Genomic DNA, 17,121 nt, shown 5'->3' on the forward strand with positions numbered 1-17,121 from the left:
CTAGAAGCATAGAGTGATGTTGGCATCATCTAACCAGACTGCTGTCCATTGATTCCTGCAGAGATAGTAAAATGCTATTCATTTTTGTTGACATAGGTAGCCATTCTCTGTCTAAAAGGGCAGAATATATCCCGGTGTTGGGCTCTTAGAAACATACCCCTTTCCCACTGATGTATAAATACATCTCATTCACCTCTATGACTTCACAGGCTTCACTCTTTTTCCATCACAAAGCTTAGTCACTGTAGCCATCAAGAGTCTCTGATCATGTCTGACAGACATCTTAATATGCATATTACAGAGGCAAAGAATGCTGGAAAAACCCATGCTTAAGTAGAAAAGGGAATAGGGGAATGAATAGATTGAACAGAAAGGAAAGGCTTACACAGCATTTTAAACTCATGAGGGGATTTAACAGAGCTCTCAACCTTCAGTGCTGAACATATTCTAAACCTCACTGTTTCCCGATCCGTTTTGTTTCCACTATTGGAAAATGTAAACAGAATATCCACTAAACTGCACATGTGAGACCAAAACCACACATGGCCAATGTCCATAGGAGGGTTTCATTCAGCAATTAAAGCAATTGCCTGAACCTCGGCTTGACTGGCTCCAAGGAAAGAACTATGCTTTGGAACTTCACACGTACATATGCGTTTGTGATGGTTAATTTTATGTGCCAACCCAACTGGGCCATGAGGTGCCCAAATATTTGGTCAGACATTAGTCTGTGAGGGTGTTTTCAGATGAGACTAATGTTGAAACTGACAGGCTGAGAAAAGCAGACTGCCCTCCAAAATGTGGGTGGGTCACATCTAATCAGCTGAAGTCCTGATCCTCCCCAAGTAAGAGAGACTTCTCCTGCCTGAAAGCCTCTGAACTGGGCCATTGGCTCTTCCTGGTTCTATAGCAGCCTGCCAGCCTTTGGACTTGAACTGGAACATTGGTTCTGCAGATTCTGGACTTGCCAGCCTCTATAATAACATGAACCAATTTCTCATAATAAATCTCTTTACATATGTATGTATGTATGTACGTACGTATGTTTATGGCCTGTATCTTACGTATCCTATTGGTTCTGTTTCTCTGGAGAACCCTGATGAATACAATACCTCAGATTTTAAAATTGGGATCTAGACTGGTCACTATCCTCTTCGTGCTGGTAATTCCTTTCAGCCCTAAACATAACTCTTACTCAACTAAAAAATAACTATATATTGCAATACAAGTGCGAATGAATAATATTCACATATTTGATAACAATTCTTTCCCACATTAGGAGCTAACCATTGTCTGTCTTCAATCAGTAACTCTAAGACTAAGTGTCAGTCAACCAAGGTAGAAGCTTGACATTCATAGAATTTTCCCCAAGCCCAAGTTCAATTGGTGGTTGTTAGGAAAGGTTATTACTATGGTTATCTAAAATCCAACCAGTACTTTCTTATTTCTAATATTTCAAAAGTGTCTACTGATCATCTAAACTATAATCAGTAGCCACATAGTTATACTGTCAACAGCTTTTTAGAAGATATATGAGATTAGAGTCCTAACTACAATCCTAATCAATGGAAAATATGTTAAAAAATGTTAAAAATAGTCATACCTTACAGGTATATTTCAGATAAATCTGGTGGTAGTCAAGGGTGGCCAGAGACACATTTCCTTAAACTTCTTGCTAATGAGTTTGTGTTGCTTCCTTACATTTGAAAAGACACTTCATCAAACAACATAGATGAATGACCAATAAACAAATGAAAATTTGCTCAATATCGTTAGCCATTACGGAAATGCAAATTAAAATCACAAATCTACTTACTCATTAGAATGACTTACTTTAAAAAGACCAATACCAAGTGCTGGCAAAGATGTGGAACAATTAGCACAGTTACATCTTAGTGGTAAAAATTTAAATGATTACAGCTACTGTGGAAAGTTTCTTATAAAGTTAAATATCTAATTATGATATGACCCACCAATCCCACTTCTACGTATTTACCCAAAAGAAACGAAAATACATGTCCACACAAAGATCTGTACACAAGGGTTCATAGCAGCTTTGTTCATGGTAGCCCCCAAATGGTAACAACCCTATGTCCGTCAGCTCATGAAAGGATAAACAAATTGTGGTAGATCCATCAAATGGAGTACTACTTAAGAATAAGAAAGAACTAATTACTGATAGAGGTAACAGCATGGAGGAACGTCAAAAGCATTATGTCAAGTGAAAGAAAGTAGAAGGTGGTTAGGGGTAGGAGGAAAGGACTGACTGCAAAAGAGCATGAGGTGACTTTTGGGATTAATGGAAATGTTCTCTGTCTTATTTGTGATGGTGTATACAATCGTACATGTTTGTCAAAATTCATCCAACTGCACAATTAAAATGGGTGGACTGTATCATATGTAAATTAGACATCAATAAAGCTGATTTTAAAAAAATGTTTCCTTACACTTAGGAAGGGGACGGAATGTATTTATTCGAGAGCAGGCCCTTTCATCACTGAGACTGGTGGGTAAGTTCCCTTTAATTACAGACCCTTGCATTGTATCTGACACACGCAGGCTACTCAGTACTAGTACCAGCAAATAAAGGAACTATGAGCTATGAGAAAGTGCTTCTTTCAATGTTTCAATGTATTAACCATTTAGACTTATTTTGAAAATACAACTGTTCGTAGAGGCTTGCTTTCAAGCATAGCTAGTCATATTGATACAGAAAAATAAATGCAACTTAGATGTTTCCTTCATACCATAATCTTCCCAAATAAAAAGTGACATATATTCCTGAAAAGATGACAAACTATTGAACTACACTGTTTTTTTTTTTTTGCTGGATATTTTCCAAGAAGGCAACCTGGTTCTAGAGAATAGGTATGCCCTGAACCTCCTGTTTTTGAAGGATCTAAGAAAAATCAATACACCTTAGCACATATGAGTGGGCAAGTAGAGAAGGAATTGATATTTACTGAGCACCTATTCTGTTCCATGAAACATTCAAATACATTCTTTTATCACTGAGCCTTGACAATAACCAAGAATAGGTACTTTTTTGGTACTTACAGTCAGAGAAGTTAAGCAGCTAAATGACTTGCCCAAGATCACAAAGCTAGTAAAGGACAGCACCAAATTAAAACCAATCACTATGTGTCTCTATCTGACCCTCCCATACTTTCATACCCAGGCAGACAGTCACTTGAAGATGGTTGTAATGTAATCTCAGGAATAAAGCAAAGGCTTGGGAGTTCTGAAATGAGCATTCTATTTCCTGCCTTGCCAGACCAATTTGATACAAAACCCACCCACCTCCTCAGTGCCATATTTTCCCCCCATTTGTAAGGTGACAGTCACAACATGTCCCTTTGTCCCAGAACCACGGTCTCTGAGGATCATGAAACACTTTATAGTGCTGTAAAATTCCTGGAAGAAATACAAGCATATGGTGATCCGTATCAGAATTCCACCAAACCTAAAAATGCTGGCCCCTAAAAGAAAAGACTTGCTAAGCTCAAGAGTCTAACTCATTTTCTTTCATCATGTCTCTTCAAATCATATCCGGTTACGTCCATCATAAATATATGCATTTGTGGAACTGACAGTGATAACGATGTTTAAAATTACCCCATCTCTACTAAACATCTCTTTGTCTACTTTTCGACACTTTTCACCCATTTTCTCTTTGCTCCGGGAGATTTTGTTTTCTGTGAACTTATTTCACCGAATGAACGGTCATGGCATTTCTTTTCCTATGCTGGACAGACACAGAAGATGTGCAACAGAAGGTCTTACCTAGAATGCAGAGACCATCTGTGCAGTTCTCGGATTCCTGGCTTAGGCCTTCGCAGAATTTGCCCCCGTTTCTTGGGGCCGGGGCTGTGCACTCTCGGATCCGCAGATGCTCGCACTCTGGGCTGCAGACTGACCACTCACCCCACACCTCCCAGCTCCCGTCCACTTCAAAGGGAAACAGAGGGAACCATCGTTAGAATGAATCTGGCAGCCATCGGGAGACTCACCCCAGGGCCGCTGTTGTTCTTAGAGCTGGATTTTAAACCATCTCCACCACCACAAAAACAAAATAATATATGTGTTTATCTTCTCTCCGTGGTTTCTTTCCTAAAGAGACAGGCTAACAAAAGCAGTGGCGTAATTCTCTTGCTATTTCAGGATGAGACCAATTTACTGAATTCGGGCAAACATTTGAATTACCCGTGCCCTTGGGTTAGCTAATAATGTTATTATCCATTCTTTCCCCATCTTTCATGCCCAAATGCCTCTTAGACGGACAGATACACTATGTGCAGGAACCACTGGTAATCACCGCTTCCTTGTGGGTTGATAGTTTAGAACAGAGAGTAGAATAAATGCTCTTCAAGTCCTAAAAGCCCCTCAATAATAAAAAGTTAAACCCATATATACTGACAGTATTAAACTAAAACAGGTCAGCCAAACCCCAAGATGCCAAGACTTACACAAATACAGTTTCTTGGGTCGTGCATTGCTGCTCTATGTAGAAACGAACAAACTGAATCTAATTCCTCTAAAAAACCACCCTAGAGGTTATGGCAGCTGTTGGAGACAAGTGTCCCACTATCTCCCAGGAATAGGCCAACCATGCTTATGTGGGTTACTGAAGACATTGCCATTTTTAATCTAGAGCAGCTAGTCAAGAGTAGGGTAAAATACAAATACTGAACTTGAAGCAAAATGTCTGAGTCCTTATCTTGGTTCTGTCAACTTCTTGGTGGAGCAACCCTAAGCAAGCACTTAGCCTGACCTCACTATTTCTGTCAGCTGGGGGTCATAAAAATCACAACACAGAGCTAAATGACATTACATGTATACATGTATCTTGCACAGTACCTGGCACATAGTAAGCACTCAATAAATGTATATTGAATACAAATTCAAAACAAAGCTCCAAGCATATTCTGCTGGTGAGAGCCTGGCCTTAGCTTTGAGTGGAACTAGACTTGCAATTTTAAAGACACGAGTCTCTGGTCCAGTGTCCTTGGAGGTAATGTTTGATCATGCATGTGAGACCCAGGATCAATTCATTTCTCAGTGGGAGGATATGCTTTCCATTCAGAAAGTCATCTTCCATCTCAGCTACTCTTCATTGTATAAATTGGGTGAGAGCCAGTAAGATGAGCAAAAGAACTCATAAAAGCCATATTTGGTAAATGAAGCCTCCCTCTATTCAGAAAGGAAGGCAAGCAGAGCCCAAATTCGAAATGGAAACTGCTGTGATACGATCTCTGCCAATTATATTGCCAATAAATACAAAGGTAAAACTGATGAGGTGAGTTGATTGGTGACTGATGATAAAAGGTCAAGGATTTAGTGCCTGTTTTGTGCTCATGGACAACTCACTTAATCCCTATTATACAGATGAATGCTACAAAATGGGAGAACCCAAGGAGAGAAGGGGATGGCTTAGCCCAATCAAACACTGGTAGTATAAAAATACGTCAAAACGTATTTTGGCTTATTGATGGTGAGCGTCTAGGGTCATCTGAGCATTAAGAAAAAAATTATGCCCCCAAACAGAGGTATTTCACCCATGTTCTTGCTATTACAATGAGTTCCACATTAGCACTTTGGACAAAGGCTCCACTCGAAGAACTTGGAAGATGGTAACTTTGGAAAGGAAGGTTCTACTGAAAGCTTCACACCAGCTCAATAATGTTGGTGGATCCAAAGGGAAAAGGGAATCTACATATATCTCACCAGGACAAAGAGAAGTGCAGGTTATTTTCTGCACTGACATTCCCTCACAAAAGGCTCCACCATTGAGAGGAGCTGGGTTGGTGCAGGTCCGGGACCGTTTCTGCCATCCTCTACCACAGCGAACATTGCAGGCTGACCACGCTGTCCAGGAAGACCAGCCTCCATTCACTGAGAGAGAAAAACGGGGAGGGGAGAAAAAAAAGGAAAGAGGCATGTACTGATTGCCTACTATGTGCAAGCCACTTGCCAGGTGTTGTGAGTTGAGTACCAAGAGACTGGCGGGGACCCTCACCGGCTGCCCCATCGTGAAGCAACAGTGGGGCTGATCTAGTCTCCACCCCTCAGTCTACTCTTCTGATACAGGAGGGATGCAGAGAATTTGCATTGCAAGGAAATGATGAACCACTGGAAGAACTCATCAACCTATCTCTAAAGCACTTGAAAATCCAGAGTATAAGAAGAAAATCTCAGCATTTGAATTTCTATTAACTTTAAGTGCTTCAAAAATAAATCCCAGGGCTCTTCTATTGTGGAAGGGAGTGCCTTTACTTCAGTAGCTGGGAATTTCATTTATACAATACCTGAGATATTCAGCAAATAGTCATGTTTGTTTTTGGTGGATTTCATATGCCAGGAGAGGAGGTGCCGACAGCAGGTCTGGGGAAGATGGGGGGTGGATGTTGGGTTTGGGAAGAGTGGGAAGAAGTTGCCCACCTCATTTCGTTTCAAATATAAACACAATGGAAGAAAACAAACCACTTTTTAGATTATTTTGAAAAGAGATCAAAAATGTCACTGACTATCGCCAGAGGTCCAATTCTGGAGGAAAGAGAAACAGGCATCTGCCTTCACCTGTCAAAGGGACGAGGCAGGAGAGAACGCCATAATGGATAACCCCCAAAGTCCTTTCCGTTCTAAACACTGAAAGCTTTAATGAAATGCACCTCCCTCTGCCTCTCTGCTTTCCGTCCTCTCTCTCCATTCCTGGCCTTTGGGCTGGTCTTACCATAAACCACCACTGTGGCTGACAGGCTCCTCCTCTTGGCTACGATGTTGGCCGCCATGCACGTATAATTTCCGGAGTCCGAGAGCCGCGCCTGCCGGATGATGAGGTTGTGGTCTGCCCTGGTGTCAATGTTCTCATCTTGTTCAGAGTCAATGGGCTCCTCGTTTTTCAGCCATTCCACCTATCAGAAGACAGTAACGTTTATAAGTCATTAAAAAAAAAAAAAAAGAACTTTCCTGGAGTTGGAAGATGAGAAGTTAGGGCATATGGGAGAGCGCTGTACCTAACATACAGAGTAACAACAATGATTTTTTAAAATCTTTATTCCATATCCCATCCTTTTTGGTATATTCAGGACATGAACACTCAAGCTCATAAACTGAAGGCCGGAAAAGGACGTAAATATCCTATTGACTTTGACCTATTTTCTAAAAATGCAGTGGGAGAGAGGAAAGACTGTAATTAGGTCATTTCATTATATTTCATCGTGTTACAGCTCTGACGATGATGATGATGATATTTTAATAACTGGCCCAAGATGGAGCTCAGAAAAATCAACACGTATATGTGGAATTTGTAATTTGTGCAGAGAGGATATTATGTTGTCAGACAGGGTTTGAAGTCAATATGTTTCCATTTAAACACATTTTAATAAAGGTGCGATGATGTCTACAGGCCAATGTAACACAGATTTGGGTAATCATAGGCACATCAATGAAACTCAGATCTCAATATTCCATGGTTTTGGGGATATGTTTCTTTGGTGATCATTTATGTTACTACTTCAGTGATTCAGCAGACATTTAGGTCGGATCAGGCACCCTAGACATCTAAGCCTCAGTCTCCCTTCCAAAGGAGCTCACTTTTCACATTCTCTGAGCGTAGGCTAGTCCCATCTTTGGTTTGTTTTGTCTAGCTTGCTCCTAGAGAACCTATTTCCCTCTTTCCATCTCCACCCTAATCCTATCCTTGGTCCAAAGTTCTCTTTCCTTGGACGCCTGAGGAAAACCCAGATGAGATCTTCTGCTCCCCGGATCCTGATCCTCCCCACAGCTGGGGTGCACCATCCCTACATCTCTTATTTCATCAAGCAGACCAGTCTTCCCAGACCTAACTGCCTTCCTTCCCCATTTTGTCCTTTGCTTCCACATCTAAACGACGTCTCCACTCTCTCATGCCATCTTGGTAGCACCAGACGCAGCTCTTGTTTGACAATAACCATTTAGCTCTAGTTATCAGTATGTGTTACACACAGGAATTTAACAGACACATCAAAACGGTAATTCAACACAAAAAAGCAACTGCAATGACTACAACAAAAAGACACCACATGGAAGCACATGCATCTGGGTTCTTTTCACCATACCCTCCCTGCCCACCACATGGAAGCACATGCATCTGGGTTCTTTTCACCATACCCTCCCTGCCCACCACTAGCATAGAAAATTGAAAATTGGTTTTAGTTGGCTCATTTCATGTTTATACCTAAAGAATTCTAATTTATTGCCAATAATCAAGTGACGTCTGTTAGACAGCAATTTGGTCTAATAAATATTTTTGGCTTCTATAAAAAGGGATTTATTGGGGACTTCCCTGGTGGTGTAGTGGTTAAGAATCTGCCTGCGAATGCAGGAGACACAGGTTTGAGCCCTGGTCCGGGAAGATCCCACGTGCTGTGGAGCAGCTAAGCCCGTGCACCACAACTCCTGAGCCTGCGCTCTAGAGCCTGTGAGCCACAACTACTGAGCCTGCGTGCCGCAACTACTGAAGCCCACGCGCCTAGAGCCCATGCTCTACAACAAGAGAAGCCACTGCAATGAGAAGCCCACACACCGCAACGAAGAGTAGCCCCTGCTTGCCACAGCTAGAGAAAGCCTGCGCGCAGTAATGAAGACCCAACACAGCCAAAAATAAATAAATAAAAAATTTTTTTTAAAAAAAGAGATTTATTTATCAGAAGAAAACCTATAATGATCCTTCAATATTTATCCCAAGTACCATCCCATTAATGAGAGTACAGAATACCAAAAGTCATCAGCCATCCAAAATCTAACCTAGATGAGGTCGATTTTTAGAAGAGAAAATGATGCCAAAATAGCCAAAAGAGATCTGAGAATTGCTTTAAAACATGAAGAAGAGCTGAGAAAGCAACATGGTACAGGACGACGAAGTAAGGAAGCAAGCCTGACTACCAACCCCAGGAGTTCCTCAAGGCACCACCACGTGCCAGCCCGGTGGTATGAGAACTAATGATGACCCAGAGCCCAAAAGCACTGCTCTGTTTAACAAAGCAGGACAGTGGAGCCAATTTTAAAACACATCTGACCACCAGCCCATGACAAAATATCCTTCACTCCCCACTAACACTGCCAGCCATTCATTCATTCATCTGACAAATATTCCAACCTTTACTGAACATTGAAGGTCGTCCTGAGAGTTGAATAAAGTGAGATAAACAAAACCAGCATAGTCTCTTCTTCCATGGATCTAACTTTTAATGGACAAGATGGAAACAAAGAAGTTAAATCCACATCACCACTAGAAAATAAGAGCTGTCACCAATATTTGGGATGAAACACTGTAAAGCCAATAGGATTGGATTTTTTAAGCCACCATCACTGTTGTGTCACTGGAAAGAACAAATTGGTCAGCTTAAAGTAAGTCTGAGGAGCTTTGGTTCCACTCCACTCTCCTCCCGGTCCAGAAATTCTGAGTGAAAAATTGCCTGACTTTCTGATTGTTAATTTCCTATCCTTGTTACTTCTAGCACCTACAAAGCCGTTCTCTCCTGTCTCCACCTCAAGTCATCTTCTTTTTCCATACTTTCCCCCATAAAAGCTGGTCAGGAAGTCGGGAAAGTCTGGCCGTGGTCCATAAGTAAATAATTCCTAGTGAGGAAATAACCAGAAAGAGCCCTGGGGGCAGTGACCCTGGAAACAGAAAAGGAGTCCCAGCACCTGGAAATCAAAGAAAACTTTCCTAAAACAAATCTTGGCCCAGAGAAAATTAAAGCCACAATCATCAAGTAGAGGTCTGGTTTCAAATCGAAAACTTATATAAAAATACATCATACACAAAATTAAGTGGGCAACAACCTAGGAAGATATTTGCCAGAAATTTGATATATAAAACAATAATAATATGATGATCTGAGGGATACTGATCTGAATCACTCAAGCTCTCGTATCAGTTGATGATAAAATGCCATCCAAGATAAGACAGAAAAAACACATGCTAATTAAACAACTGAATAAATATTCTATACCACTAATAAAAAAGTTGAAAAACAATATAATGACATTTTTCCTACCCAAAGAGCAAACATTAAAATTAGACAAGCATACACACACATACGTATAGTATTTTTTTTTTTTGCTGAACTTACAGAGCACGGGGCATTTCTGTTATTGCTGCTCTGCGATTATCTCCTTTCTGGGACGACACTAATAGCCTCTTAACTACCTGGTCTGTCTGGTGCTTCCGTTCCTGCCTCTACAGTTGATTCTCCACAAAGGGATCACGTAATATCACTTCCTGGGTCCAAATCCTTCAACAGCCTTGAAGCCCACTAAGAACAAAATCGCAAATCCTTACCATGGCTAACAAAGCCCATCTTGGTCTGGCCAAGAGTTAATTCCCCACCTTAGATTCCCTAAGTAACCTCTGCATAGCCTACTCCAGCCCTACTAGACTCCTTCCTGTTCGAGAAAACTCAAAGCCAGTTCCAACCTCAGGACCTTAACACCTGCTGTTGCCTCTACCTGGAAGGCCTTTCCTGCAATTATCCCTACGGCTCAACCCTACTTTTCATTCGGGTCTCTAATCAAATATTTCCTCCTTAGAGAGGTCTTGCCTAACAATCCTTTCTAGTATAGCAAGGCCCCTTCACTCCCGGTGTCCTGCTTTAATTTTCTTCCTAATATTATCTCCATCTAACAGGCTTAAAGATAGTAAAAGCCTTCTGTTCTCGTAATTGTGATCCCAGGAATTTACCAAAGGAAATTATCAGGGCTACAAACAAGGATTTAAACAAAATAAACTATTTTTCATAGCAAAAAAGAATGAAAGAAAACCAAAAAAAGTATGCCAAAGCTACAGGCCAAATAACAGACCTTTGTTTAAATAAATGACTCAGTAATAAAATATAATATTACATAGCACTAAAAGTCATGATTTCAACTAGTGAAAACACTGAAAATGCTCATAATATATGGAAGAGTCAAAATGCAAAACTATGTTCATTGTTATCATAAATTTGTAAAAGCAACAAAAAAACGAAATCACAAACATACATACACTTAAAAAATGGTTGGAAGAAAATGCAATATGTTTGCAGAGGTTTTTAAGAGAAGACTTGGGGTAACTGTTGTTTTTCTTCTTGGTGGTTAATTGTGGAACATTCAAGGAAAAAGTATTTAGTAATCTGAAAAAAATCACTTTAGCTTAAAAAACTCCTTTACTTATGTAGCACAGTGGTATTCAAATTTATATTTAACCATAGACTGTTTCCTCAATTTAAAGCTTATGTGATCATATGATATATACAATCATATGTATCATATGATATCACTTATATATGGAATGTAAAAAAATGATACAAATGAACTTATATACAAAGCAGAAATAGACCTACAGACATAGAAAACAGACTTATGTTTACCAAAGGGGAAAGTGTGGGAGAGCAATAAATTAGGAGTTTGGGATTAACAGATACACATTACTATATATAAAATAGATAACAAGGACCTACTGTATAGCACAGAGAACTCTACTCAATATTTTGTAATAACCTATAAGGGAAAAGAATCTAAAAAAGAATATATATATATCTGAATCACTTTGCTGTATACCTGAAACTAACACAACATTATAAATCAACTATACTTCAATGAATAAATTAAATAAATAAAAATAAAGCTTTTCAGAAAGCCCCAAGTGAAAAACAGATAAATATGGAAAGCTCTTATAACAGGTGCAGAAGTGAGGGTATTTGAGTTACAGAAATGAGGGGCCCTAAGCTGCAATGGCCCAACACCCAAGGCCACTGTTTGTAAAATTCCAGGAGAGGTAATTCACATCCTTCCCTGTCTATGTCAATCATGCCCAATGGAGATGTTCAGCGCACCTGTACCATCATATAAGTTGACCCTGCCATACAATCTACTGCCACCCACCTACGTGTGTACTATGAACATGTACAATGGTCTGCTACTTGGTATCCCCAGATCATAGCTTGAAAACCATCAATACAGGATGAATGAGGTATCCCAGGTACATACACATCCTGGTCTACTTGGTGTTTACGCTGTCATGACTCAGGTCCATCAACCCAATTATGTCTATAAACAATCGGCACATTAGGAGACACCTAACTGCGGGGCTGTTTTTTATTTGTAAACTAATAGTTTATCCATTTAACTGATGGCAGGATCTTTATGAGAAAATCAGTTTGGTGTTTTCTGGGCTTATAAAAGTGACAAATTGCTCTTTGATTTATGCTTTTGTCACTTAGAGAAATGTTAAAACATTTTTGATGAGCTAAGTGCTCCTAATGTAGAATAGTTTAATAAATAATAGAAAAAAAGCATTTCCTACAGCAGCAGTTGCAAACTCGAATGTTCCTGGGGGCCAGGGAGGTAACGTAAACTACTGAAGTGGAGCTGGGGGCAAACATCCACGTGCGTTGCTTGCATACTAAAGACAAGGGGCTATTCTTCATGCTCACGAAGGAATGAGCTCACGCTCATTTTTCTTAAAAAATGTTATTTTCTTTCTCCTTTCGTTTCCCCACTTTAGATAGAGACACGAGTATTTTTAAAAATTAACGATAGTGTAATGAAAAATGACCGTGAACTCATTTTTGCTTTTAAATTTCTGTTGCTTTTAATGTATCACAGTGGTCTTCACATGTACGGAGTATGTAGCTTCAGTATCAGGATGTACGGGGACCTGGTGCTGATAACGACAAAAATGTAGATTCCATGGTTTGTGCAAATAAATATGCAGCCACCAGTTGGGTTCACACTACTGGGACCAGTGTAACCAGATCCTTCCATCTTTCTTGAGAAGCCACGGCTGTGTATTTTCATGTACTATTTCTTGATTCCAACATGATGGCCTATATATTACAAAATAGATTGTGAGGGTCAAACAAAACATGTCCATGAACTCCCTCTTCTCCAGATACTACAACACACCAGCTCTTGGGCCCTTTGTGAGCGTTATCACAAAGAGGAGCTCAATGCCCTTCACTGAAGTTAATTCCTTTTGGTAAGTCTGCTTCCCCCATCATCCTAGAATGTTCTGGTTCATAGGTATCAGGGCCCATTCTCAATGCTTTCTCATGTCAAGCACCTAAGAATTTCTGAACTTATATACAGTATCCTATGAGTATCATAAGGGCATGAATACTGAGTTCAGAAATGATTTTATAAGAGGTTGTCAACACTGGAAAGTCCCCATTAAGCTCTTAACAAAAGCAATTCACATTTTCAAATTAGCATTATGGGATCGATACAGTGATCACCTGAGGCTAATGGACATTTTTTTAATCACTGATCCAAATGACCTCATACTAACAGGTCATCTCTTTGACAGAGAGGCTTAACTTTCTGGAATGTCATGGGAGGCATTCACGCCCTGAGAGGAAAAGAATTTTTCATCTGGTTTCTACTTATTTAGCTTAGATGGATAATCCCAGTTAGGAGTGTGGGAAGAAACCAGCTACTTAGAGGTAATGAGCTAATGGATTTTCAGGATGCATGAGTTCATTAGCATAGTGTTATGTGCAGATGGTCTGCAATTTGTAGCTTTTTCCAGTTTATAAACAAATCTGGAAAAGCAGACCATCAAAGACAATTAGATTTCATGCCCAACAGCAGGTTCCTGTTCAGTCATTCTGGTTAGCTGGGGACAGAAGGTATGTAATTGACAACCCTATAGATTTCCTCAACAATAGGCAGCATGGTGTAATTGGATGGGAGGCAGCCTCCTTTGGAAGAGTGATGCTTCATGGGAGATTATCTTATCTGAGACAAGGGTTACATTTGAAAATCTCTGCATGAGTCCTGACATTTCGCTTCTTCTGACCTTTTGTCAAAGATGTCCTATGCAGGTATACACATAAACTCTACACCTAAAGGTTTATTTCCATCAGACAGCATGTCAGGTTCTAATGCTTCTGTTCTTGTTCTTAATATTCCATAAGAGCATGAGAAGGTGAGTGCTGTTATTAATCATTTAGAAATGTAAAAGCTAGACTAGAAAGAGAAAGCCACTTTAATAGGCCAGCTCTCTTCCCATGCAGGATCCCAAGCCTGTTGTCTTTTGAATTCTAGATAGTATCAAGCTGGAACTCTCTCTCCCCTCGTATCCCACAGAAAATGCCAACGGGGGCCATTTGTTGGCATCATCTACCAAGTGTTCTTATCCCCCCCACCCCCAATTCCAGTCCTCTTGGGATTTGCTAGATGAAATATAAAATTGAGTTGCTCATATATATTAAAGATGTAACCTCAGATTTCTGACTTTAGAAGCTTCTCAATTCATCTACTCATTGCTTGGGGTCATTTTCTTCTTGCACAACTCAGTGGCAAGCTCCTTAAGAACAAAAACAGTATTTTAAAACGTTCCTATATCTTGCACAGAACCTTCTTCTGAGGATATGCAATGGCACCTGTTGAATAAATTTTTTAGCCCAAATTGATATACCTGCAAGTTTAGAGACTGGTGTGATATACATACACACATATACAACTTCAAACTGCATTTTAGGGGTTGGACCAAGGGAGGGGATATTATTCTTTGCTTTAAATTCCAGGATTAAGCATCGATATGATCTAGAAGAGAGACATCTTTAGCGTAGTTGTTCTTAACTATAATCTGGGAACCACTAATATTTCATAATGGCTAAAAAGGGTCTCATGTTGAATTTCATGTATTTGCTCAAGATATGAGCTATGTAAGAGTAATAAATGCTTTTTCTCCTCACTACAACTATGAATGGCTTGGGAAGGCAACCTTGTCTGATAGGACAGGATGGAGAAACAGGGCTACACTAGGGTGTATGAGAGAGGTCGAGCCAGGGAAACACTGGAAAGTCACAACCATTCACAATGTGGTCATTCCCTACATAACCTCTCAAACTTTTCTGTAAAGTTACCACCTTACCAAATAACAAGTGTGATTGGATTTCTGCGGGAAAACAAGAGAAGGCTGTGGCATGCATTCTAGCTGTTGGGGGCTAACCAGAGATGGTACACAAGGACACAGGGGTGGGGAGGAGGGGACCAGGCAGAAGTAAAGATGGGGTTCCGTAGGACCCTGGGGAGGCCCCTGACTTCCACACCCTAGGACATTAGTCTAACCAATGTTTCTTATTTACTTAAAGTTACATCATGAATTTTGATCAAATGAGTATTTCCCAGCCTAAAAAATGAGACCTAGCATTTCTTGTGTACTATGTGCCAAGTACTCTTTTAAACACTGTACATCTGTTAATTAATTTCACTCTTTAAAAGTCTCTATGAGGTCGACACCATTATCATTACCCCCATTTTGCAAATAAAAAAACAAAGATGTTAAGTACTTTGCCCAAAGTCACATATATAGTTAACGGTAGAGCCAGAATTTGAATCCAAGTTTCAACTCCAAGTCTTGCTTTTTTTTTTTGGCCAAACTGCACGGCACGTGGGATCTTAGTTCCCTGACCAGCGATGGAACCCGCACCCCCTGCATTAAAAGCGCAGAGTCTTAACCACTGGACAGCCAGGGAAGTCCCTCCAAGTCTTGCTTTTAACCACTGTGTTTAGTCACCCATACCATTCGCCAGATTTGGGTGGAATGACCCTGTGCCATTTGCAAAATTACATTAAACATAATTTTGAAAACGTATTTGGGGATTTTACAATCATTCCTAAGGACGGGGTGCAAAAAATATCTTGACAAAAGCAACATTGTTGAGTAAGTATATTGTCTCCCAGAGGGTTGATTTAAAGGCCAGCTCTCATTTGAATGTACACATTTTGGTTATATTATATTAGCATGTCAGGATGTTCAGAATGTGACCAGAACTATTTTAACATCAAAAAATTACTCAAACTTAATATTTGTCCCTGTAGAGCTCATTAGAAGTTATAGTAGCCCTCACCAAGTTATCTGGTGTTTGATTTTGCTTTTGAGCAATGGGCAGAAATGAATGGAACAAGTAGTCCATGAAATCTTTGTGATGACAGCCTGTAGTCTTAAAATACTCAAGAAGGCCAATTGTATCTAAGTCTATTGGGTGACTTAGAGGAAGTCATTTGCCTTCCTGAGAAAAGGGATAGGTATTTCTGGCCTTTTACCTGGTTGGGCATGGATGTGATTGTGAAGCTAGGGCAGGCATCTTGTGACCACGAAGAAAAGGCAAAGGACACCACAGAGATATCGGTCACTGTCTTTACACTCTCAAATGAACACATTGCTATGCAATACTTTATCTCATTTGATTCTCACAACAACCCCAAGGCAGGCAAAGAAAATCTTATCTTTCCCATTTTACAGATTACATGATTCACCTAAGGCAACATACTTGGAAAATGGTAGAACTAGAAATGGTAGCGTTCAAATCATTTTCCTGCCACAAAACATCAGCCATTTTCTTGTCTCTTCTTGACCACATGAAGGGCCGCTCCTTAATATTTCCCATGATTTGGCGCGGCATTCTAAAGTAAGTCTTAACTGGGACTTAACTATTGCAATAGAGTGACATGCCTCTACTCAGAACGGAGCAAATTATCTTCTCATGTTAGTTGAGGCCATCACTTGTTTTGCTACTTTCAGATTAGATGTCATCTGTCCTCTCTGCTCTCCTTGATAATATTTCCTTCAAGTTATTTATAACAGTACTCTCATGTTTCCCCTTTTGTCTTCCTTTTCTTTCCAGACTGGATAGATTGACTTTAAAGCCACCTATACTGCAGTTGCTGCCATTTAGCTCCACTTATCTGATTATGCATCACAAAAGGAAGCAGAAATTCAGCTTAATTGTGAAGCCACAGCTGCAGAACCGGGCAAACGAGAGAAACCTAATGATCACAGACAGAATCACACTCACTGATGCAGAATGAAATGACAGACAGGAGTTCCTTTGTAGAAGCCTGAATTCCGATTATGGAACTTTATGTTCTGACATTGTATGCCTCTTGTCAGATCAGTGTTGTCCTTTAACTTCCCCGTTTCAGTTATGAAAGTCAGGTGCAGCCTCATGTTTTTGTTTTTTTTTTTTTAATTCATTTTGACCGGTAAATGGTCTCGGAAAGTAAACGCCCTGATCAACTGTTTACTGAAACTGTAACATTGTCATGAGTGAAAAATGAGACACGTTTACATTAATGTAAAGCATTTACAAG

General features: G+C 40.0%; 1 protein-coding gene across 5 annotated transcripts in view; it reads right to left on the bottom strand.

The window, feature by feature from the left end:
- UNC5D (unc-5 netrin receptor D) overlaps window positions 1-17,121 on the bottom strand; it is a 582,894-nt gene that overhangs the window by 106,940 nt on the left and 458,833 nt on the right. For 3 of the 5 annotated variants that reach the window (XM_082374959.1, XM_082374960.1, XM_082374958.1), the window contains exons 5-7: window positions 6,731-6,911; window positions 5,725-5,892; window positions 3,784-3,948 (exon numbers count right to left, since the gene is read on the bottom strand). In XM_082374959.1, coding sequence (XP_082231085.1) covers window positions 3,784-3,948; window positions 5,725-5,892; window positions 6,731-6,911 — 514 coding nt within the window. The remainder of the gene's footprint in view (window positions 1-3,783; window positions 3,949-5,724; window positions 5,893-6,730; window positions 6,912-17,121) is intronic. The other 2 variants (XM_082374962.1, XM_082374961.1) reach the window with 1 other exon arrangement.

This window comes from Balaenoptera borealis, assembly GCF_965194805.1.
Source record: "Balaenoptera borealis genome assembly, chromosome: 21".
NCBI classification, from domain to species: domain Eukaryota; kingdom Metazoa; phylum Chordata; class Mammalia; order Artiodactyla; family Balaenopteridae; genus Balaenoptera; species Balaenoptera borealis.